Below are 25,396 nucleotides of genomic sequence, written 5' to 3'. Positions count from 1 at the left end.
TTGTCTCTTAAAGTCTTTAACAGCATTGCACTGTATTGAGTGGCTGAAAAAGAAAATATGTAATTCTAAAGAAAATAATCAAATCTATTTAGGACATTGAGATAATTTAATTGCCTTTACTCCACAGCATGGCCACAGACAAAATCAAAGTCCAGGCTATTAAAACAACTCAAACTTGAAGTGTCTCCCCAGGAATGTATGTATGACATGCTTTATTTGTAGCTGATAGTGTTAGCAAGGTCTGGGCCATTTCTAGTGACTCAGTTCACACAGCAATTAATGACCGAAGTCAATAGCTTTAGCACAGAGGAAAAAATATTCAGTGCTCACATGCAACCTAATACCTTACAACTTATTTTACCTTATTTAATCTCATGCACTGCATCATGCTTTCAACAAGGAGCCAATCCTGCTAATAGACTGTTAGTAAAATAAACCCATCTAATATAAATTCCTCAGGGATGCAGAGGGAAACCTTGGCAATAATAAAGTCAAAGGAAAAATTGTCTTTTATTCTCCAAACCCCTTCTTTCTGTAAAGGCCACAATACTAAACCACAACAGTTATACAGGGAAAGACCACAAATATAAACAAAAGTATCCACAAACTCCAATTAATTCTTCTCTGGATTAATGCTCCCCTTCCAGTCATTTTCCATTCAAGTTCCTTCATCTGGGTGCACTGGCACCCACAAATGCTGGAGACCTGGGTCTGTCTGTGGGATCTCCCTCACAGCTTATCTGCACATGTTTTTTCTGCAAATACCAGAGCAGAGGTGGAAGAAATGAGGAGATACTCCATGGAGGAAGGGCAGAGATTTAGAGCTATCTGGGTGTCCCTCATGTGGCAAATTTCTGTCCACTTCCAGTTACTACAAAGCAGCATGTGTTAACTTTCATGTCATGATGTTGATGCAGGGTAGAAATGTTCACCAAAGCATAAATATTTAATATAATAACTTATTTAGGTCAGAAGGTTATCTGAAGGAACTGATGCTAAGGTATGGAGCAGAACAAGAACATAAAAGCTATTAAGCGTTTTCCTCTGATCCCTGTACAATGAAAGGCAAATGCTACCCACACCTAATTAATTGACTGAATTACTCACTCTGCTTTAGCTTTAACATCATGCTTTGTTCAGATTGAATCATGCAGTAATTCTAATGAGGAAACCCAGTATTATCTACAAAAAATGGCTGCCAGGATCTTCCTGACAAGCACCCATCCTTGCCTTACTGATGTGCCTCCATTCTACACGATTTATGCAGTACACAACCAAAAGGCATCTCAGTGCTGCTACAGAGCCCTTGAACCTTCTGAAGCTTCTGTTTCTTGGGACATGACTCTAGCCAAGCACTTCACTTACCTGTCAGTTTTCCTGCCTTAAAACGTGCCCTGCTCCCTTCTAGGACTGACCAAGGAGATGGTTTGTGTGTGCAACAGAGTGCTCCACCCCTGAGGCTCACCAGGCAGCACCAGGCACATGAACCTCACCAAAACCAACCTCCTCCACCTTCTCATGGAGCTAGAGACTTCCTTGGTGTGCAGACCTTCCAATCCATACACCAGAGATTTGACAAACACAAGTTGTATTTCTGTGACTTCCTAGAAACTGTGCAACTTCACTGAACACTACTACTCTGAAAACTGACAGAACTCAGGAAAAGGAGATGCTCTGACCAGACAGCTCTTGATGCTGTCCTCTGAGTCAATCAGTGCTGGGCTGGAAAGGAAAGGAACAAAAAATAAAACAGTGCCTGAAGATAGAAATCAACTTCAATTTCATTTTCAGATAGATTAACAACTTCTGGTATATTTGCTCTTTAAAGTTAGGGGAAGGAGAAGGAGAAGGAGAAGGAGAAGGAGAAGGAGAAGGAGAAGGAGAAGGAGAAGGAGAAGGAGAAGGAGAAGGAGGAGAAGAAGAGAAAAGGGAAAGAAGAGAAGAAGAAATTTTGAAACAAAGCCCCCAAATCTTTGAATGTGCCTTTTAAAGGAATCCATCCAGATGGTTGAAACAAGATATTACAACATATTTTAAGACTTCTGTGTATTTCCCTCCTATCCATCTTTTTTATGGCTGAGAGTGTTTCAGCTGAATTTGTCCAAATCCCTGTATAGCTTCAGTTTCCCTAAAAAAACATTTTCCAGCCAATGAATTATTCATTGAGGATATTTCACTTTATTTCTGGCTCCTTGCCTTCCCTGAAGCCTCTAAATCTTTGGGATGGAAGTGGACAAACTCTTCCTGCCTTCATCCCTCCAAGCTCTTGTCCATCACTGCTCTCCTTTGAGAGCAGTGGACTCTCCTGACAAGGAATCAAAATGCAATTTCAGCAGCAGCAACCACCTCCACTTCAGAGGAACCAGTGTCTATAAGCTCAAAGGAAGCACAGTTGTCTATGTTGAACCTGTTTCATTTCCTTTTAATTGACTGTACCTCATGGGCTTATTTACCTGTCACTGAAACACTAGCTCATAACCTGCAGCACAGATCACTGGTGAAATAATTGTGTGATCCCAGTCACCAGTTTCGTAGTCACTGTTTTTTTCAGCTTCACCTAGAGTTCAGAAGGCTCAAAGCAAAAATAGCCATGGGAAGAGTCTCCTCAGCCTCCTCAGTGACTGAGAGGTTGCTCTGAAGGGGTGAGCCCATGTCCCATGGACACAGGTGTAAACGGAGACTGTGACAAGGAGCAGCTTCACCACAGCTCGGAAGAGCTGCCAGAGCCTGTGGCTGCAGCCGCCCGCGCCGCCCCAGTGCCACGCACTGTTTCCAATTACGAGTTTGCAGACGAGCATGGTGGTCCAAGATACACTCCAAGGGTGATAGCGGCTCCCAGTTCAAAAATCTGTGACCCATTCAAACATTTTGTAGAAGCACAATGCTTTCTTATTTTTGCGTTAAGAAAAAGCTTGTTCTGACCTAAATCGATGGCTTTCTTATAGCTAATCACCATGCTCCAAAAGGTCAGACACATTCTGATTAACATGAATCTTTTGTTAGTGGCATTTGGGTTTGAAGCTGTTTGGAAGCAAAGGATGATCTTATTTTAAACGATCCTGTTTACTTGTCTCTGCTTCCACAGAGCTGTATATGCCATAAAATCTCATATCTAGCAGGAAAAATAAAAACCTATATAAAAATTAAAAATTAAAAATAGCCTGTTACTATCACAATTTTTTTAGAAGGGCAAGTTTGAAGAGATAGCTAATTAAAACTTTAGAAATACTCAGATTAACCTGAGCTTGTGGATGACAGCAAGTCTAGTGAGCTAGTGACTAAAATTTCAACTTCACACTAAGTTATTTGTGTATGTGGCTTATCACCATTTTAATATTCCTTCTATTGAATTTAACAACATCATCAAATAAACATAGCTTCAGGCAAATGCAGCTTTAGCTGTATTTTCTCTGAGCAAAATTTTTGTCAATCTATATTGTCCGTATCTCTAAGCACCGAAAGAAATCTGCTGCAAATACTTTGAGAAATGGAGTAACATCTGAATGCAGTTACGACATTGTAGGTAAAAATGTGTTTCATGATGATAAACTATAACTACTTGAACTTGATGATTTCTAAAAAGTAGAACCATCACTTGGTCTCACTTTCTGGGTAAAAGACGGCATTTGCAGAATGAGGATCACGATACAAACACGAATGAACGATTATAGTTCCTCTTTCAGAACTGATCCTATCTTCTGGAGTTCAACAAATGGTTTGTCACTATTGTTGAGGTGAAAACAGATATGAAAATGTAAATATTAAATATCTTGATACACACATAGAACAGGCAGGAACACACCTATTCTGGCTCTGGTCTTGCCCCCCAGAATCAATTACAGGCTGCCTTTGATATTTTTTTCAACCTATATGGATATTTTATTTCCTGAAAAAGCCTATATTTTTTCAGGCAACACCCTATGCCACACACATGGATGGAAACAAAGTGGGAGGTAATATGCAACGAAATGGCCACCAAAGTAACCAAGAGCACCCTTTCCACATAACTGGAGTACCACTGTATTTAACTCTTGGGAGAGCTGAGCATCACTGTTAACAATGGATGAAACCACTGGCAGGAACTCAAACCCCACATACTGCATGCAGATGATTTTAATAAGATACAGTGTTTAGACCACAAAGGATACACTTTAGAGTAGCTCTATATATATTTGTTTACTTAATTGAAGGGGTGGAATACCATAGGCAACCTAAATACTGCATTTATTCCAAGCACAGCAGTCAGTCTAGTGTCACAGACACAATATACACCACTCTTCTATGAAGTTAATTACTTAACCCTCATGTAGATTAATGTCTGTTGTGATTTATTTCTTTGCAATCTGCCAGCAGGGTCTGTTTTAACTAGTGCTGCCTTAGTAAAAAAAAAAAAAAACAAAAAACAACAAAAACAAAAAACTGGACAAAATATTAGCTTATATCAAAACCCCCCAACTTAAAACAAAAACTGAATTAATTTTCAGCAAACTCTGACTTTTTCTTTTTCCTAGGGAGAACAGTAACTTCTGAATTGTTGATGCCAAATTATGTTTTGTATACCAAGCTAGCAATAGTGTTATTTTAATAATTTATATGTAATGTGCCAAGATATGCTGTACAAAGGGCCTACATAGGAACTGAATATTTGAATGCCCATTAATTATTTTCTAAACTTAGTTCTCTTTGTCTGCATCAATCTCGATGCCAGTCTAACAGGAGAACAAAATAAAACATAGCCTGTAAATTATACATACATGACACATAAATGCATGTTAACAGAACATTAAGACTGCAGACTGTAACACTTCAAAGGTAGGAAATGTTAAAGTTAAGACTAACTCCCTCAATTTGAGCATGTTATTAATTTTGTGTTATGGTACTGTCTTTAATAAAAAAAAGTAAGAAACAACAAAAACTGTGCTAGAAGGAAACACTAATTATGGAAAACTTCAGCCTGAAGGATTACAACTTGATAGAGCGTATAGAAAAGAAAACAAGGAAGTGGGAAGTATCTTTAACTGTAGACAATGCTACAGTTCCACCTCTAAAACCAGAGCTGGCTTAGGCTCTCCTGAATTAACCAGCAGGAGTGATGTCCAAGCTATCAAACAGATTATGCTTCCCTCAACTATCATATCATATTGCTGCACTTGGTATCGATTACAGAGGATAAAACATTCAGTAATCATCAGTCATCCTGAAAGAGCTGACTTCTAATTGAAATTTCAATAACTTTTTATTTCCTTATATAAAATACTATAGCTGACTATAAGTTTATAGCTTGTTCTTAAGCCCACTAAACTGCTTTCACCAGTCATATTGGGAGGAGCCTCTCTTGTGCAACTCCCTCAAGGGATACTTTCAATGGCAGAGAGTATTGGCCTGTAAGTCCTTGGAAAAAAAAAGAGGTAATGAGCAGAAGGAGCAGAAAGAGCACCTGCCACGCTTGAGGAAAGCTCACAATTTTGCTTCAGCTGAGACAGTGGTGCCCTAAGCAACGAAGTTCTTGCAGTTCCTGCCATTCCACTTCTTCTGTAATGCCATCAATTTACAGGTGGATTGAGAAAAAGAGTGAGGCATGCTGCTGGCCATTCACCTCCCATGGAGATCTCAGCCCTGCTCCAATTGTCATTTCTCAAAGTCATTGAAAAGCCCTGGAATTTTTTACATGTGTTTCAGGACATTTAACATTTGGAGCTAAGGGATCAAGGCTCCTTCTCTACCAAATTATTATCCGTTAGCAGTTGTCATCCTTGCACAAGAAAGCCTAAAAATACCAAATAAACTAAACTAGAAGGTAAGGAGCCTTGACCTGTTCTTTCCTTCTTTCCAATACATACTTTTCTTTTTCTTTTCTTTTCTTTTTTTTTTTTTTTACTGACAACTACATGGATTGGAAGAATGGGCCCATCGTTCTCACTTGAAATACCAGAGCTTCAGCTTGTGGGGTAGCTGCACTGCAAAGGTGCCTCCCTGGAAGTTCAGCTGCATGAAGGACTGCTGCCTCAGGGAAGAAATAAATCATACTCAGCTCAGCTTGCTTCCCATCCAGACCAAGCTTGCCATGTCCATGCCATGATTCATGCCAGGAAACCTGGCAGAACAGGAACTGCAAAGGCCTTCTGCCACAGCTTTCTGGCTCTCAGTTGGCAAATGGACTCTCACCACAGCAGCTTATAAACTGCTCAAAGACTTTTTTCAGCAGGGAGTTGCTGCTTTCCCCGAGATTCTGTACACATCCCGTTATCTGAAAGATCTCGTCCATTGTGAAACAGCACTGGGTTTTGTTGTTTTTGTTTTTTTCTATTTCAGACATAGGAACTTCCATCACTTTAGGAACTGCAGGATAGATTTCACATTTAAATTAAACACAGTATATAGAATTTTAGCTGCAAAATAAGATTTATTAAGGCTCAGAGTTATTCTCGGTTGATGTTTTAACTGTTACTTTCCAAGTCATGAATTAAGTACTTTTTCAAGTTCAAAATACAGACCATTCTGGATAAAGATTGAGAATACAGTTACACAGTTAAGGATTCTCAAAATGAAAATTGCTACTGGATGTGACAGATTGAAACCACAGAAGCCCCCTGAAAAAAATTAATTATGCAAAGGAGGTCTTTTCTCAAAAGCGTTTTAACACCACAATGATAAGTCACAGATTTCTATAAAATCTGCAAATTGCTGCACACAAGCTGAACTTAAACTAAATTTCATACGTGGCAGCTTTCCTCTTCCATACTCTCTGCTACTTAAAGCTGTGGACATTTTTCAGTAACATTTCTTTTTACAACAGAAAGGAAGTAAAAAATTTCAGAGTAAACTAACAAGGTATTTAAAATACATCCTGTGTGACATTAGTAACGTGCATTGACTACAGCTGTGCTCCCCCACAGTGTTCCACAATACAGGGTTAGGATGGGGACAGACCAGCTAAAGCTGAGACCACTGTGTCAGCTACAGCCATCACAGAAAGCCTGGATGCAGATTCTCTTTTCCACTAAGCCTCTTGATAGGTTTTTAGGAGAAGCAGTGACTGAGGAACCAGTAGTGAAGCCCCCAGTAGTGTCCATGTGGTATGTCCAATCTGGGCTTCCCTTTGCTCTTTTTCTCTTGCCCTTTACAGTTGTTCCCAGCTCAGCAGGAAAATACCAGCAGGAAGACTGTCACACACAGCTCTCCCTTCTCCCCCTCCTGCAGGCTGCACTGTGCAGAAAGGGAATGATCTCTTACAGATTCTCTTCTGCTGCTTTCACCACTTCGTTATCTGAGTGCTTCCAATAGTGCATTAAGGTACATGATTAACTCCTGTCACATGTGGCTTGTTCTCTCTGATCCTCTCTGCAGGGGGAGGATCTGGGCCTTTGCAAAGGAAAAGGAAACATGTCAGCTTTAAAAGTAGTGTGCAAATGAATAAAAATGACTAGGGACAGAGTTTTGTTGGTTGGTTGACTGGATTTCTTAAGATTTTTAATTCATATGATAAAAAGTTGAATCATTCTTCTAAAAGGTATTTGTATCGTATTGGAAACTCATGTATTTTTACCCTGTAAAATTATCTGGGGAGCTAGTAATCTGTCTCTGGAGAACTGCTGAAATATTTCATCATAAGCAAGTTGAAGCTAAAAATAAAGAATCAACTGAATTTTTAAGATAACCATTTAAAACCCCCACCTTTTCTGTCTGTTTTCACAAATAGCCCTTTAATTTCACTCTCTGATCAACAAATGAGAAAAAAAAGTACTTTCATTAAAAATCTGACACTTCCCCTTTTAATTTTAACAAGTAACATTCAGAGAGTAAAATGGAAGTAGAATTTTATGTCCATTTATCGAGAAACAGAAGAAACTGTTGTTGCCAGGAACAAGCTAATATCTGGGCATGGGCAGCAGAGTGACCGTGTACACCAGGTGTGACCCATGTCTGCATCACTCACAAGCCCATCACAAAATCCTGGGGACATGCTCCACTTTGAGAGGATGTTTGTCCCACCATCTCTACCTGCTCTGGGACTTCAGCCTTCTGATAGTTAAAAATATTATTTTAATTTTTTGACTCGAATACACAGCCAGCTTGCAGCCACATGCACTGGTAGCAGCATGTCCTCAGCTCCACTAGGTCTCCTCCTCCAGCCCCAAGCACTCTGCAAGAACATGAAACATCTATATTGCCACCACATCCCTCTCTGACATATTTCAAGAGTTCTTTTTTATAATAAAATACTTTTTTAAACATAAGAATAAGAGATTTTGCACACACAGTGCAAGTAGAATGAATATGACCTGGAAGAGAAAAAATAGAAGGTAGATGAGAAGCTGCTTCTTTTACAACCAAAGGTGCAAAAAGCATTTTCAAAGTTTTGATCTTTTAAACAGCATCAGTTTTATGAAGCTGCTTTGTAAGTCTGAAACCCATGATGAGGGAGACTCAGATAGGCAGAGAGCCAGTGATGCCACATGATACCCAAGAGGTGGCAGAGAAAGGGAAACACAAGGGCCCAGGCTGGCACTGGAGATAAAGATCTCCAATCCTCAGCAACCAGCTTTAGGTAACTCAGATTAATTAGATCACGGCTCAGTTTTCCCTCTTGAAAAGTACTTCCCTAATAAAGATTGTTATTAGGAACATAAGCCTCCATTCCAGCTTCTTTAAGTACCCAAATAGACTGAAATAACAAGGTAACTCATATCCCTTTCCATTTCTTATCAGACTAATACCACCTCACTGACAAGCAAGCAGCCATCAATAGGTGAGTATAGGGAAATTATACTCAGAGGTATAAAGTTATGCATTTCTATGTATGGATGTAGCTAAGCTTCATTTTAAACTGTAGAATTATATAAACACTGGGTTTTAACTTATCAACATAACATAGTTTTTCTACAGAGGAATAAACCAGTGCTTACATAAAGACCTCAAAGCATTCACAGTAACCTAAAGTAATGAATATTGTAATGAGAAACACAAGTATTTAGGGTGATAATGACTGGACTTTGCTCTACTTAGATCAGCTCACCCCCTATGGAGGCTACAAAAGCTTAAAGATTTTATCACCCTAGTAATCAGCAATGGGTAATGGCCTTCATAAAACACAGTAATTAAATTGACTGATTTCAAACTAGTGCATTTTTTTCATTAGGGGGCTCTTATTTAACCTACTTCAAAAATCCCTTTGTGAATACAGACTGTATCAGTCAAAATTGAAATTATGAGGGACGAGGAGCTTGTTCTGCTCAGTATTTCAGACATTATTCAAGCAAAAAGCTGAAGTTCCTGGTATTTTTTTTGTCATCTCTAAATGCTTCCAGTTTTAAAATCTTTCAACTCATGAAACTGGGGCGAAAGAGGAAGTGAATCAAAACCTTAGTTCTTTGCATTTTCCAACAACTCTTAAGATATTCTGCTTTGTTAAAACATGTTTTTAAAATTCTCTGAGGCCAGGGTTCCAACCTCCTAACAGAACATACAATGTTCCTCCAACAACCTAACAGAAATATCAATGGTGAAATTTAATTAACCTTTATGCCTGGATTGTTCATGTTGTTGTAACTACTGCATCTTATTTAATCTTTGAATGTTTTTGAATAAAACTTGGTTGCAAGCACAACCCCTTATTATTGCTCAAATTTGCCTTCATGATATCTACATGAGCCATTTATCTGTGTTCCAAGAATACTTGTAACTCGACACAGGTTTTAAAATCAAATATTTTATGGCGAGTCTCAACTCTGCTTTTGTGGCAAAAACATTTCCCAACTCAATACATGCTCTACAGAAGCTTTATGATGGCAAAAGCAAACCTACTGAAAAATCTGCCTGGATAACTACATGACACAAAACCTAGCTTCATAGTTCTCTCTCTGGGCTACAGCAGTTTTTAACTGTATGAAAGAGATGCTGGATATGCATTTTCTGTACGAAATCTGTAGATTTCAGGGATCAGAAGACAGGAGTACAAAGTACAAATGCTTCCCCACTCTAGCCAGAAAAACAAGTGACTCAATAGCCATGCTGAAATGTGAGAGCCAGTTATAAATACACTTTTGTTTCTGTCTAGAACCCTAAGAATCTCAGAGCAGCTGTTACAGGCTATTGAAATCAAAGGAAATTATGTTATAGGCTCCAGTGGGATATCCTTACTGTTCCACTTCACCCAAATACTTCAGGGCAGTTACCAGCTCCTCCCTTGCTGGTCACGTACTTGAAAATGAGATATGGGATCAACACCTATCCTGGAGCAAATGGGGAAGTACACAAACACCCTAATACAACAGCTCTAAAAAGGCTTCAGGCAGTATTAACTCTGAAACATAACAAAGTTACATAAACATCCATATGATTCTCATTTCACTGCAAGGAAACAAGGACAGAGGTAATAACTGTACAAAGAATCCCAGGTAACTGCTTTGTTGGCAGAGCCAGCTTCCCCGGATGGTCTTAAGAAAGGTATTTTCTTACTTCTTTCTAGTCCACCTGTCATTCTAGTCGCCTTTTGCAAGCCTGACTACAAGTAACTGTCTGAAAGACTGTGAAACATGCAACAGTTTGTCCTGTAACCACTTTAACCGAATAATGTACTGCATTAAGCTCCTTGTGATTACACTTTCAAATTCTGTGATCCTATGCTGCAAACTTATTTTATATTTTATTAGAATCAAATAGTAAGTCATTGACTCAGAGTTTCTATCTATGTACTCACAGTGCAAGCAGAGTATGACCTGGAAAAGATAAATGGGGGGAAAAAAAGAAATAATAGAAGGTGGATGAGAAGCTGCTTCTTTCACAACCAAAGGTGCAAAGAGCATTTGCAAGAAGCCAGGTAAACAACAAACATGGTTGTCAGAGAATATTTATGACAGCAGGCTCTGTGTAACATCACTGAAGCATGCACAATGGGAGCAAGCTTTCTAGAAATTGTATCTGCAAAACAGACATGCATTTAGGTCTATCAATCACCTGATCATGTGAATAAATCTATAGGCAGTGGTCCACATTCTGTCAAAATCAGCTTCTACAGAAAACTTGTTGCCCAGTAAATAAGCTGTAAGGCCACAGAAGCTAAAATATATTATGCAAATGATCACAATGATAACATCTCAACTACAGTAAAAATATGAATATTTAGATCTTATGGAGACTAAAGTGTATTTACAATGATTGGTTGTACAAGTATGTACTAGTTAGGTTATATAGGTTTAAGACCTCATCACACTGAAATAATCAGATTTTTGCATGTTTGGGTTTTTATTTCATTTTATAATTCACATTCTTTAAAACAGTGCTTACTGAGCCACAAGAGCACATCTATATGGACTGTTTAAGTCTCCTCTCCACTGGAATTGTGTATGTGTAACTCCCATTAATGCTAATGGGCATAAAGCACACGCATAGAGGAGAAAATAGACCCCTCACTGTGAAAATAAATGTGTTCAGTTATTTTCAGATGCGATGCCAAAATCAAACAACTAAAAGTACATAGTCAAAGGAGATAACACTATACAGCCTAACTGCAAGTGTCACCATTATTTTTAACTCCCTGGTCACGGACCCTGCCATGTTCTTCATGTGTCTGACATTTCTTTTCATCAAAACCATGACTGGATAACATATCAACATAGGCCAAGTCCTAAATTATTACACAAGTGAAAACAGCCCCAATCCCAAACTCCTCACCTTCACAAAGGATGCAAGGTTAGGTCTTACGTCTTGTGTTTTTCACTTAGGTCATATGTTTTCTTTTTATACCATATGGGTTAATAGCAGCAGTAAACTTTACTGCTCTCTAGGATAGGTCCTTAAAACTGTGATGAATCTATCAAAGTAAAAATTCCTACTACTTCATTTTTTCCTTAATGGTTGATAGTCTGATGCTTTCTGCTCTGATCAAAATTTACAGAGTCAATGCTGTCTAAGAAACAGGTAAGAAAAACTGTTTATCTAGTAAGGTGAAATTCAAAGACACAATGCTATATTAAAATACAAACATAGTATTTTTTTTTTCTTCTGGTGGAACCAGTGCTTTATGAGTTTACAGTTGATCTAATGTGACATTTAGAACAGTCACAAAGAAAACAAAAGCTTTTAAAAGGGTGCAGTATAAGTGGAGCATTAATAGTTTTGGTGAGTGTATTTAGGGTCTTTGTAAAGTGGTCTGCTGACTTTCTAATGCTATCTTTCTGCTGACTTTCTTCCCAAATCAGGGAGATGCACCTTCTAACAAGTGGATGCTACTGAGTTATCAGCCAGGCAGAGATGAGTTCTTCCAGTGATGAGGCCTTTTCAGAAGCTGGTATTGTAGGAGATGAGGAGAGTGCTGTTGCTGAAAGGTCAACCTTCACAGCTTAATATCAGGATTTGCAACAGTGCTGGGTCAAATATGAAAGTCAGCTGCAGCTGTAAAGTCCAGCTCCCAGCTCCTTGACCCCAGCCACATGCTCACTCATCTACACTCCCATGAGTCATTTCATGGAGAAAAACAGCCCAAAGAAAACAAAACAAACAAACAAACAAACAAACAAACACTTCTCTACTGATCCATCTCTCTCTGCAAAATGTGAGTGGTGACAAGCACTGCTGCCCACAAAAAAAACTGGGCAGTGAGGGAAGTGGCTAAGGATGGCTGGCAGGATAACTTTTTAAACTGTCAGACTAGCCCCATCAGATCCCAGAATGAAATCCCTACAAAGAGGACAGTCAAAGGAGGACCCCAGCTGAGCCAAAAACTGGCCAGTGTCTACACAGTGAAGTAAAGCAAAATCCTTAAAGGCTGCCATATTTCTGTACCAGACACTTCCAAAAGTGCATGTGCACTGTGAATCCCCAGTGCATCATGCCTGAGGACAGCTAAGGATGGAATCTCTCATCAAAGAGCTCTTTGCAGACTGACTTAATGACCCAAAAAGTTGCTGCTCACTGTACATGCTCTTGGTTCCAGGCTCTTGATCTTGCAAGGTATTTCTGCATCTCACTTGAGGTTTTATAACGAGAACAGTTGGGCTAGAGAATACATGACCAACCCTCTCTTTTAAACCAGAAAAAAGCATTAACAAGACAGTAGCAACAGCAGTGCTGCAGCCCAGATGACCTCTCCTAAAATTCATGTAGGAATTACTGCAGAGACTGATACTGCCTTACTGAACCAGGCAACAAATTAATGAGCTCCTTCATTCATTACAGAAGAGGATTGGCAGCGCTCTGTCAGTAGCCATGTGGACAGACATCCATCGCTTCGCTTAAGCGCACATGGAGCTGAGCTGGAGACACTGAGGCTCTGCATGGGCTGGGCACACAACATCCCTGAAGCAGAACCCTTTATGTAACACTGAACTGGACTCACACAAATCAATACTGTTGAACGACTCTGTTTTATTTTTCAAGTAATAGAAGCCCATCTTTCTTTTTTATTTGAGTGTATCACTATGACTCATTTTGCAAGATGACGTCTTATTATGCAGAGGAAAGGTCAAAAACTTCAATATGGCTACTTCTGCATAGACACTGTTTTCTTCTGGGTGAGCTTCCAGGAGTAAATAGTTATATGAATGATTTGGTGTATGATATGTAAAAAGAGACGTTTCTACAGCCTGTCTAGACTCTGAGACAAGATCAGACTGTGCTGTCATCAAAAACATTTCCAGAGCCTGTTGTATCACTTGAAAGACAGAACAGTCATGCAAAATGAAAAATAAATAAAAACAGCTGACCTGCCAGTGTCACAGTGGAAATCTGAGCACAGTAACCTTAGACAATTTAGAGATTATGCTAACAACATGGCAAGAAGTTTCAGCAAACATTTGTGAGGAAGGGCAACTCCTGCACTAGTGAACGAAATCCAAAAATATGAGTCATGCACAAGCAATTTTGCTATGGGCCATAAAATCACTTTATGAGAATTGCAGATAATTCTGTATGCATTCTATAATGTTTCCCTACTGTGTAGAGATGGATATCTCAGTATCCTATCACAGATAATGATGGAAAACAAATTCTCTACATAAAAGCTGATTGCTCAGAGATTCACCCATAACTGTTCCAAGGGATTGTAATGCCAATGGAACACTTTTTACTGCATTCATAAACAGAGTTAGATTCATCACTGTCAAACACACTGCAGTTTAGATGCTTGTTATAAGATGTAGAAGGGTGAATTGAGAGCAGCCTTAGACACAGAATATGCATCCTGCTATAGTCTATCACGCATGCACCTACCATCCTTCAAAATGACACCTCTCATTTCCTCCTGTTAGTACTTTTGCACATATTCAGACATATGAAGCAGTATCAAAAGAACAGATGCACTGTGTGCATATCATGCTGACAAATGCTTACAGCAATAAGCCAGTCATAAAAAAAGAGATAGTGGAGTATAAAAGGTGAACCCTATAGCACCATTTTTAGAACACTACTGCCTCTTTTTGCACCTCAATTTTTTCTTTATGTTCTTTTAACTTCTTCCAACTGCGTACCCACAAGATCATTATAAAAAACAGCTTGAAAAACACTGGAAGCTTTCAAAAGGGACTTCTCTCATGAGACTTTAACAAGTTAACTCTTTTTCAAGGCAGCTTTACGACTAACACACTGTTGGCAACCCAAATTCAATGAGGACTCTGCTGAAAGAGTAAGACAGATTTCTTTCTTAAACTTGGATGTGGCAGTCGCCAGGAACTTGAGCTTAAAAACAAAACACAAAACCCCAGCAAAACAAACAAACCACAAAAGAATCCCAAAAGAAGATACCTCTCCAACATCATAGACCCATATGCGGCCTTCTGAATCACCAACTGCTACCTCCTTCCCAGCCTGGGCCCAGCGGACACGGTTGAGGGCAGACGCTCCTTCTATGGTGACACTGGCTGTGGGAACCTGTGGGAACAACAGCAACAGGAAGGACAATAAAATCACACTGCCTACAAACCCAGGGGTCAGTTTTGAATGTCCCAGATGACTCAAAGTCCCTTGGCATTGCTGGAAGAAGCAAACAACCCTCATTGGGATGAGGAAAAAAGCGAAAGGGTTCATTGTTTCTTTGATCACGTGTGATAAAACAAGAACAGAGTAAGTGATTGCTTGGAATGAGCAGTAAAGGGCAGTAAATGAAACCTTTTTTTCCCCTTTAGCCCTGGAAACATGCAAAACCAAATCTTTTTTTCTCAAAAGTCACTAACATGACCAAGAACCAACTGAGAACAGGATTCGGCTACAGTCTTGCTCTGGCTTCTGACTCAGGCCCAGATAACCCGACAGTCAGCAGACAAATCTCTGTATTTATGCTGACACATCCTTTGAAACCATACTCACCTCTGCGGCTAGATGCAGAGGCTGAAACTTAGGTATTCTATCAGAAAAGTCCTGAGCTAATCACTTTAGAGTGAGGACATGGAAGAAGTGAGAACAGCTGAGCTGACATTTTGGAACTCCTACAATATGTTCCACCAATCTCCTTTATATCCCCAGGACATTACTTCTGCTTTAAATACACCTGGATGCTGTCTAATTCCTAAACTCCCCTCCCTGCCCCAAGTCTACCAACTTAACAGGGGATCCACAAGAATACATAAAGATTCTGGTTAATGCGTGGGATGAAGAAAGCAATGAATATGATGTTAGGAGAAGCATTTGTCATCTACGCTGGAAAGAGGGCATCAAAAGATGCTGCAGGAGGAAGGAACTGTGTGGGTGTTTGTCCCAGATAGGTGGATCACTCAGTTGATTTAGGTCACCTCATATGACAAATGACAGTAACCTACAAGCCTACTAATGCTCCACCCAGCTGCCTTTAATAGGTGAGAGAGAACCTGCCTGAGCAAGGAGCTTGGAGCTTGGCATAACAGTCTTCCAAACAAGGCTTTTTAGTTTCAGTGCCTTTTAGGTCAAAGCAAATGGGACAGGATAGCTGCAAAAACAACTCCTCCACCAGATTCATCTGGCGGGAAAAGGTTTCGGTCACATTGTGAGATGACAAGGGAGTGTCCCAGGATCTATAAATGGGCATAGAATGGAGAATAGTCCAGGTAAAAAGAGGTAGGAGGAAAAGAACCAGGGTCCAGGCTACTCTGGGAGGAGTGACAGGTACTTCTTCTGTCCTCATTGGCAGCACAGTGCAGAAGAAGAAGGAAGAAAGAAGGTGGAAGGTCATATTAAAGCCTGGTCTGAGCATTGACAAACTGGCAAGAATAACAAAACCAGTATTTTGCTAACTTCATCTTGGTTCTCTGACTTAGCTTTACTTTTTTTTTTTTTTTTTTTTTTTTTTTTTTTTTTTTTTTTTTTTTTTTGTGAGACAGGTCTAAAGATCCTGGAGAAAAACAATATAACAATGAACATTGGATAGCTCCAATGCCAGTCTCCTCCTCAGCCTTAACGCCTTCCTTGCGCCGCAGCAGGTGAGTGACAGCAGGAAGCTGCACCTCTGCAGACTCGCTGAGACTCCGGTTCCAGCCGCAGTGCGGGCACTGCCACGCCAGCAGCTGGACAAGGACCGGGAAGCAGGGCTGCTTCCCTTGGCTCTCCCCAGGGAGGCTCCCTGCTCCCCCTCACCAGCCCTGACACCAGGCTGCCAAAACAGCTGGCACCTCAAGCACAAGGATTCTGCCGCAACAAAAGCATCGCTTCAGCAAAGGGCTTCACGAAAGTGTCCTGAGCCCCGCATGAGAAACGCAGGAGGATTTTGTTTGCAGAATGATGAATGATGTAGAAATAAAGCTGGATACCAATCACAAAGCAAATACCATCTTCCCCCCCTTTAGGAAGTCATTCAAATGCAAATAACTACTGGACTCATCTCCCCATTGTGCAAGGCCTAGGTCCTGTCCAAGGCAGTGTTACCCAAAAAAGCTGGCATGCACTAATTCCTTGTCCTGAGTCTGTTACCTAAGAAGAGTCAATGACCTTAAGCTGACACGGAGTCATTGATCCATGATAAAAATCACAGTAGAAAACAAGCAAGTTTTAGTGCTGTGATCACGGATTTCTGAAAAGAAAAAAGGAAAAAAAAAAAAGAAAAGGAAAAAAATCCAGCCAAAATCAATTTCAGAACATTTGAGAATGGGTTTTCTTCAAACAGCTAAATGCCACATTTTAGAGGACTAAGCCACTAACCAGCTATGTTCCTTAGAAAACTGCAGATCACAGATATGTGTTTCATGTACAAATATACAGTGTATATTTAAGGCATTGAATTTTCACAAAACCTTTCAAGAGGCTGTAATATATAACTCTAGAGCTGGGGTTAGGTTTAGGTTTTTGTTTTTGGCGGTTTACTTTTTGTTGTTGTTGATACAGCATTCTTTCAGTGCTCCACATAAAAATAAGCAGCACAAATGCCGCAGACAGAGGACACTACCCATGCTTTTTTCAAAACCCAATGGTTTTGCAAAATCCTGTTACTAATAAACAAAGCTATTCAACAAAATAAAAAGCAATACTGAAATAGTCTTTAAAAATCCAAAGGAAAAAACCTTTTCTCCAGTGATATGGAGAGAAGTAAAGTCAAACCATAGTATCTTAAAATGGATTTGTCTGCGATAGTAGTAGTGATAGTTTAAATTACACATGCCTATTTTAGATTTCAAGGTAAGAGTTTATTTATAATGGTAGCATTATGTTTTAAAAATTACATTTGAAATACTTTATAAATTCTCTGAAGTTGGTGCTTGTCAGATTTTACACAATTCTGAAATGAAATCTTTAAGAGATTAAGAAAGATGCAGCCAGAAAAACCTGCATGATAAAAATATAGCTTTTTATTATTATTTTTATTGCCTATGTAGTGTCAAAACCTGCTTGCAAATACATCTGTTACCTGTTTCTAGATAGAGACACCATTCTCATACTTTAAAAGCTAAGGTAAAGCATGCAAAAAACCCAAGAAATATCTGAACAGGATATAAAACAGAAGATATAAGCGACTTTGTAATTCAGTTTCGTATCAGTTCATGCATAAATAAGACTCATCAAGCACCAAAATATCTTCTTCAATCTTGATCAAAAATAAATGTCACAGACACATAGGTAAGAAATCAGCATTTGCTATCCTTAAGCTGTTTGCAAACCTCACTACACTGATCCATAAAAATACTATTTAGTTTGCAAAAGAATGATGGAGTGGGTAAGGGCTTTCTTATTTTCAGCCTTTTTTTATATGCATTTATCAGATATAAAATAAAAATCAAGGATGATTTTCCTTGCTATTACAAAAATAATTTCTGATATGCAGAAATAAACATTAAGTACGCCAGTAGCGTTGCAACTTTGCAATGAGATTTTGAAAATAATTATTACAGAGATTAAATCCTTGGTACAGTCCAATGATCTAAGTTATTTGATCAGAAAGCATCTAGCTCTCAGGAAAAATGTTTTCAACAAATACCGAGAGCAACACCAGTGGAAACTCTGTCACGATTCAAAATTTTGAAGGTAGCATATTGTAAAAAAACCCAGATGTTTTCTTAATTGCTTTTCAAAATAATACCTAAATATTAATGCGGCTTGTTTCCCAAATTAAACAAAGCCAGGACTCGTTAATAACAATCACATCTAGTTCTTACACAGAGATTTTTATCAACAGCTAGCAGTTAAACACAGTAATAGACCTGTCATTTTCTACTGTCTTCACAAATACTTTGACATCACGTATCTGACATCTAAAAGTAGTAATGATCTAAAAAATAGGTGTTTCAAGATCTCTTCTTACAAAGGCAGAAGTGCCGACAAGGAGTTTTCCTTAGTAAATAGCTGTGCAGACTTAAACGGCATAATCAATTACAGAAATCTGGAAAATTATTAGCTAATTACGACCTACCAGATAGAAGATAAAAGCAAATAGTGATCACTTTCAGTTATGATGCATAGAAGAACTGTTTGCAGTTCTCTCTTTCAGAGATACTTTTGTTGCTTCTGCTTAACAAAACTTCACATCTATTCAGAACCTGACAGTTTATCATTTATACAGATTTTTTTATTTGTTTCATCACGGCTTAGTAAGGAAAACAAATTATATTTCTGTGTCCAGAGACCCAAATTTGATTCTCATAAAAACACAAAGCTTGGATACCATGGAAATAATTCCAGTCTGATCCTTACTTGAGCATTGCTTTTGACCTCTCAGAACGGAACTAATTTGTGAAATCAGGGGGTGGCCTTGCATGCAGAATAAAAGCAGGATTAAGCTTGAAATTAATTCTTTTTTTTTTTTTTATGTTCCTATATATTTATATGTAAACACACTGAAAAACACACGGTGGTTTGCTATGTACGGCCTTATTATTGATGGGAATGGGATCAAGCAGTCCAGACTAATTTTTTGGAAAGAAATTATGGTCTCCTTGAGTAAAATGGCAAAACATCAGTTGATTTCAATTTCAGCCCCGGTACTTGAGGGGGAAAGGATTTTTTTTCTTCTTCTTCTTCTTCTCAAAATGCTGGGTTTTATGCTCTATGTTTAAGCCTGCATTAATGAGAACACCTGAAGGATATGTCCCTCCCTTCCCAAAATAAATTCTTAGGAGACTCCTCCTGTATATCCTCCAGCTGTATGTGCTCTAATTAAAAAGGCTGCACTGCTTCCTGCTCAGAGCACTTCAAAAGGCCTCACTGCTCCCCTTGACAGTGCAGTGCTCGGTGCTGGTTCCTCTTACCTGTCCATGCTTATTTATGGCAAGCACCACTCACTGGAAGCCATAAACTGTGCCTGTATTTTACTCTGACTGAAATGCATAGCAGGTTTACGTGAAAGGTATATTAATGATCCAACTAATCTTAAAAAAATAAAATAAAAAAAATAAGGTGCATGGAGGAAAATACTGCCACTTGCTCTTCCAACTTCTCTTTTTTGGAAATAAAAAGAAACTTACCAGCTAATATGTGACCTTTTATTTTCTTACAGTCTATTTGTTCTTAATTTTAACTTGCATTAAGTAAAAACATGGAAGACTTTGTGTGTGGAAAAATAACTCAATTTTTGTGCTGAAAACTTATTACTGCCTATATAATATTGACCTCAGGTGATGACAGGTTTTCTGAAAATAATTTTTGGGTGAAACTCAAATTCAGAAAGAACAGTATCAATTTACACCTCTGGTGTTTTTAAAATTTTGAAATAATAACAGGAAAAAAACCTGGGATTTGGCACATTTAGAAAAATACTTTTTTATTAAGCACAGTGTTTATCAATCTTTGCTAAAACTGATCTGATTAATCCTTTCTCACCAGTGAAATTCAAAGGTGAATCCTTTCCTTTCCAATGGACCCTACTATTTAGCTAATAGCGGTGAAAAGAAAACTCAGTTGTTACTTGCATTTGTAACTTTAAGTCGCACAGCAAAGTTTCAAGACAAAAAAAGGTGAGGATGTAAAGCCCCAAATAACAGGTGAGAGAGATGCCCTGGGCCTTAAGAGAGTGAAGCAGGGTGCCAAGCACAAAGGCAGGATGTGAGGGGAGATGCAGGGGCACACACTCGGTTTCTGACACGCTGGAGGCACTGGCACAGGGCTTCCAAGTTACAATCCCCAGAGAATTTGGCACAGAGGATAACAAATTCAGAGTAAGCCTCGCAGTCCATCACGAGCCCGGTCCCCGCTGGCAGTCAGTGGCGGCGTGGCCGGGCTGCCAAGGTGCGACCCCTGGGTGAGGGCTGGAATCGCAAACCTGGAGCTTGGAGAGTGGCGCGCCAGAAACGGGGTGCGGGGGGGGATAACAAAAAACCTGCGGGACGGGCGCGGTTTAAAAGTGCCCCTTAAAATAATAGATGGGGAAGGATCCTCCTCCCCGAGCCGGCATTTAATTGCGTTGGCGTTGTGCCGGGGGTGCCGGAGCCGGCCCTCCCGCCCCTGACAGGTACGGAGCGAAGCAGCCCCGCCGCAGGGGAGGGAGCGAGGGAGAGGGAGGGAGGGAAGGAAGGAAGGAAGGAAGGAAGGAAGGAAGGAAGGAGGGACGGACGGACGGCAGGCGGGGGAGGGGGACGGGCAGGCGCCCCCGGCAGCGGGACCTGCCCTCCCTTACCCTCCCTTGCCCTCCCCTCCCCGCCGAGGCCCGGGCGGCGGCCGACGCCGGCTCGCCCCCGCCCCGAGGGAGCGCGGCGCCCCTCGGAGCCCCGGCGGGGCGGATGGCGAGCGGTGCCCGGCGGTGCCGGCCCGCACAGGGTTAAGGTCTCGCCCGGCGCCCCGCTGCCCGCCCGCCCGCGCCTTCCCACCGCCGCCGGGCCGCCTCACCTCGGTGTCGTTATTCAGGTTCCACAGATCCAGGCGCCCCATCCCGTCCACGCAGGCGAAGAGCGCGGGATGCACTGGCGACCACATGACATCGTAGACATAGTCGGCATTGTCTTCAAAGGAGTAGAGCGGCTTGTTGTGCTGTAAAGCAGAGAGCGGCATGAAGACTTCGTGGCGCTAGTGCTGCCTGGGGCTGTCTGGCGAGTCTAATTAAAAACTTTGCACATTTACAAAGTGTCATAAAACTTCCCCAGATGAAAGGTCCTCCGAGAAGGGCGGGACTGCGCTTTAATGGGGCAACAACTGTCCGGTGGGATAAATGAGATGCCCGGTGCGAGGGGTGTGGGACGCGCGGATGACGGGGCGGGGGGGAGCGCCCGCGGCCGCTCCCGCTCCCGGCCAGCACCCCGGCTTAGGGAGGGGGCGCGGGGGCGGTGCGGGAGGCAGCGGGCAGGGACCACCGCTCCTGGCGGAGCTCCGGGAAGGATCGGGAGAGCGGCGGCACCGCGGCCCCGGCGCACCGCGGGCGGCGACTGACACCTAGCGGCGGGCGGCTGCAGTGCAGCGGCCCCGCGCCCGGCGCGCTCCGGAGGGAGGGAAGGAGGGAAGGAGGGAAGGAAGGCTGTCATCCGCAGCAGGCGGGGAGTCGGAGGGAAGTTAGGAAGTACACCAGGAATAAAGTGTAATTGTCCCTCATGAATTATTCATCGCATCTGGCTTGCCTTTAATTTTTGCATAATGGCTTCGCTAATCCCCGATCAATTAATGGAAAATGAAATTTGAATGATAATGAAAACTCCAGAGATGAAAGAAATTAAGTATTCTCATGGCACGTGACAGAAATCTAAACAATGGGACTTCTCCGAGGGTCTCCCTCAGTGCCTCTCTCCCGGGCCCGGGAATTGCAGCACCACGGGGTGCCCGTGTCAGCGTCCGGGTCGCACCCGCGGAACATCTCGGTCAGGTCTCTCCGGAATGCACCCTCGTGCATTTCACAAAGGAAACATCGTCCGGAGCACCTCAAAGCACAGCCGTGCATTATTTTTCCGAAAAGTGGAGGGACTAATTGCAATTATTATACAGCTTTCCTCTTGTATATTAGCAATTTAAAGGGACAATGCAGTCGGTTTGACATCTATTCACATACGGGTCCTTGCTAGCTTTGGTTTTGGTCCTCTTGCATCCCATGGCTCTCGGATTGATGTTGGGGCTGGAAGCACTGCAGGGTCAGCACATGGGACAGGTGTGTGTCCATTCCTATGCTGTCATGTCTCTGAGTATTGATGAGGTGGTGTTGCTGCTGTGGCACCGTATTGTAAACATTTCTATAATACTTCTGGACATCACAGGTATCACAAAAAATTAATGGAAGTAGCCATAGATCTAATTACATGACTTGGAAATTTGAAAACATGCTGAAAATACATAGGGGTTCATTCCAGAGACTGTGTTTTCCTCTGCTTGAATTAATGAAAGACGCTTTTGATTACAGGATCGGGTCTCAAATTTTCGTAACCAGCCTAATGGTTTTTATCCATTTCTTAAGCCTAGGAAACATTTTGTGTAACAATGAAATGAAATTGGAGCTTGACCTTATTACCTCGAATTTATACAGCATTTTAATTTCTTTTCCCAGGCTGGAGTTTTGCAAAAGAAAATGAAAAGAATTGCAAAAATGTTTTCATTCCCAAAGACAGTCTTTTTATTCAGACACATATGTGTCTGTTTACTGTATTATCAGTGGAGTTATTTACATGTGTTAATGGAATTACTTACATGCCTGTGCTAAAGCTTTTCCAGGGTTTAGGGCCAAATGAACACCGATTTTTTGAAGAGGCAAAGGTATTTCATAGGAAATTTCAAAGTGAATCTTTACAACCATGAGCTAGGAAATATTATTTAGAGAAGGCTACATGGATTCCCAATGCTGCATTGTGGATTTTCATTGAAAACGTCTAATTTAGGTTCAAATATATCAAGTGTCTAAATCCTGGTGGTCACTGAAGATAGTAGTATACCAAAAGAAAAAGAAATCTGGTCAACTGCTAGATGGATGGTATTTTTCTTGTTCATGGGAAAAGTGCTGCACATATAGCAGTTTAACATGTAATGTCATGGGAGAAGTAACAAAATTCCACAGAAGTTAAGGGCCTATTAAGATATCAATCAATCCAGGGCAGATTTCAATCAGCATTTCCTTTTTGTCAGCATATCAAAACTTGTTTTGATCTTGAGTGGGGCACTTTTTAAATTTTTTTTTTTTTTTTTTTTTTTTTTTAGTTCTTCTGTTACTTTATTTTCCACTTCATGCCTAAAGACCAAGGCATTAGAAGGAAGGGTCAGCAGATTTGGTGGCAGTCTATATCTTGCTGTACACCTGTTGTGTAGTCTCTGGCAACTCTGGCAAATAGTTTTAGCTGATGTGCCTCTTCCCTGTTGTCAAAATAAAAACATTTTCAGGTTGCTGGGATTTGAGGTGAAGAGCCTCAAATACCAAAAACGAAACGTCTTTACCATAACAGTGGAAATACTCAGATAGAAAGTCAGAGGGGAAGTGTGGACAACAGGAATACTATGGCTTTTGAGAAAGATCTCAGACATGCATGGAATGACACACAAATCAGTGGAGAAGAATAGGACGTGGAACACTGCAAAGAAATAAGAAATTTCAGGATTGTGAGCAGCCCAACCAAAAGGCAAGATGAGCTGCAGTGTGGCAGGGAAATCAGGGAGAAATCATACGATAGAAATCAGGCAGTGGTAGTTGAGCTGAGCTACACATTCACACTGCCCCCAGTATCGCTGTCCTCCCAGCTTGACTAGCTGCCAGTGAAAAAAGAGAAAGTATTTCCCATACTGTCTTGTCTTCTTGCACTGTTTAAGTGGAGAAGAACACAACAGCATAAGGTCCATCTTGCTTTATGTCCTGTCTTCAATACTATCAGTGACTGGCCTTTCTTTCTCCTGGCTTGAGAGCTGTTATGTTGATTTCATTGTGAAGACTCAATTTCTGAGTTTAAGTGTGTGTATAAATGTTCACAAGACCTCCTTACTTCCTTACTATTGGCCCAGGCCTGCAGATCTTGTAATGCGACGATTTATGAGTAAGGACTGATACCGACCGCTTTTAGAAAATGTTGAAATGTGGAACCATGTAAAGGTCACTTTAAAGCAGTTTTAAATTACAAAAACTTCAGACCCACACAATCCATAACTAACATATGGCTATTATTATAAAACAACTGAAATTTAAACTTGATGAGCTTTCATTCTTAAATATCAACCCACTCTGTTATTCAAAAGAACAGAAGAAATAGTTTAAAGCAGTATCTTCAGAAAAATTTGGGTCAAATCTACTTATTACTGAAAAGGAGTGTAGCGTGAAAATATGGCCCTAAAGAATCAGTGGAATTTTGCAATTGTTTCCAAAAGGCCACGATTTGAGAATTTGTGGAAAAAGCAAAAAGCCAATTCCAAGACATGTGATTTTCCTGTTATTTATTTAAACATGTTATCAATCATTTATCCTCATTGTTTAAGCGGACAGTGAAGAGTGAAAATTTTAAGTAGCCATTGGCTATCTAGGATGTAAGGCTTGCCTGTGAATAAGAAGCTCACCCAGATAAATCCTACACATTTATATAAAAGAGGGGGTTTTTTACACATATAAATATGATCAGTCTATCCCACTTATTTGCATAGAAGAATTTTCCTTAATCCAGGAGGCGCCACACATAAAGTAGCTAATTATGCATATAAAGGAATGTATACATATCCACAGGTTTTAACTAGCATCTGACTTCTGAAAAGCCACAGAAAAAACTATTGGCTTTGCCCCTTTCATGAAACAAGTGTTTTTTCACACGTTGCCACAATTTCTGTGGGTGTCAGTTCCATTTAAAGGTATTTTCCTAGACTGTACCTTCAGCAGTACAGGTGTGTAGTGACACCACACACTCCGCTGTCTCCACTTCTTTCTTTCTACTCGATTGTCTTCTGTTCTAAAGATATTCAAACACCATACTTCTGTCTCTCACCACATTAACAACAGCCATCAGCGTTGTGCAGTATTGCAAGTTGACTCGAGCTCATTTGGTTTTTCTAGGTGTGCAGCAAATATGACCGATTCATTAATCCTTGGTATAGAAACTTTCTGAATGAGCTAATGTTTGTTTTGACTCAAGAT

At 40.5% G+C, this 25,396-nt stretch overlaps 1 protein-coding gene across 4 annotated transcripts in view; it reads right to left on the bottom strand.

The window, feature by feature from the left end:
- Nucleotides 1–25,396, bottom strand: part of DYNC1I1 (dynein cytoplasmic 1 intermediate chain 1) — a 166,969-nt gene that overhangs the window by 2,520 nt on the left and 139,053 nt on the right. For all 4 annotated transcript variants that reach the window (XM_062495086.1, XM_062495102.1, XM_062495094.1 and 1 more), the window contains 2 exons: nucleotides 21,211–21,351; nucleotides 14,740–14,865 (listed from right to left, as the gene is read on the bottom strand). In XM_062495086.1, the coding sequence (XP_062351070.1) occupies nucleotides 14,740–14,865; nucleotides 21,211–21,351 (267 nt within the window). The remainder of the gene's footprint in view (nucleotides 1–14,739; nucleotides 14,866–21,210; nucleotides 21,352–25,396) is intronic.

The sequence above is a fragment of the Cinclus cinclus genome, chromosome 1 (assembly GCF_963662255.1).
Source record: "Cinclus cinclus chromosome 1, bCinCin1.1, whole genome shotgun sequence".
Lineage (NCBI taxonomy): Eukaryota > Metazoa > Chordata > Aves > Passeriformes > Cinclidae > Cinclus > Cinclus cinclus.
This window is presented reverse-complemented; position numbering and strand designations above follow the sequence as displayed.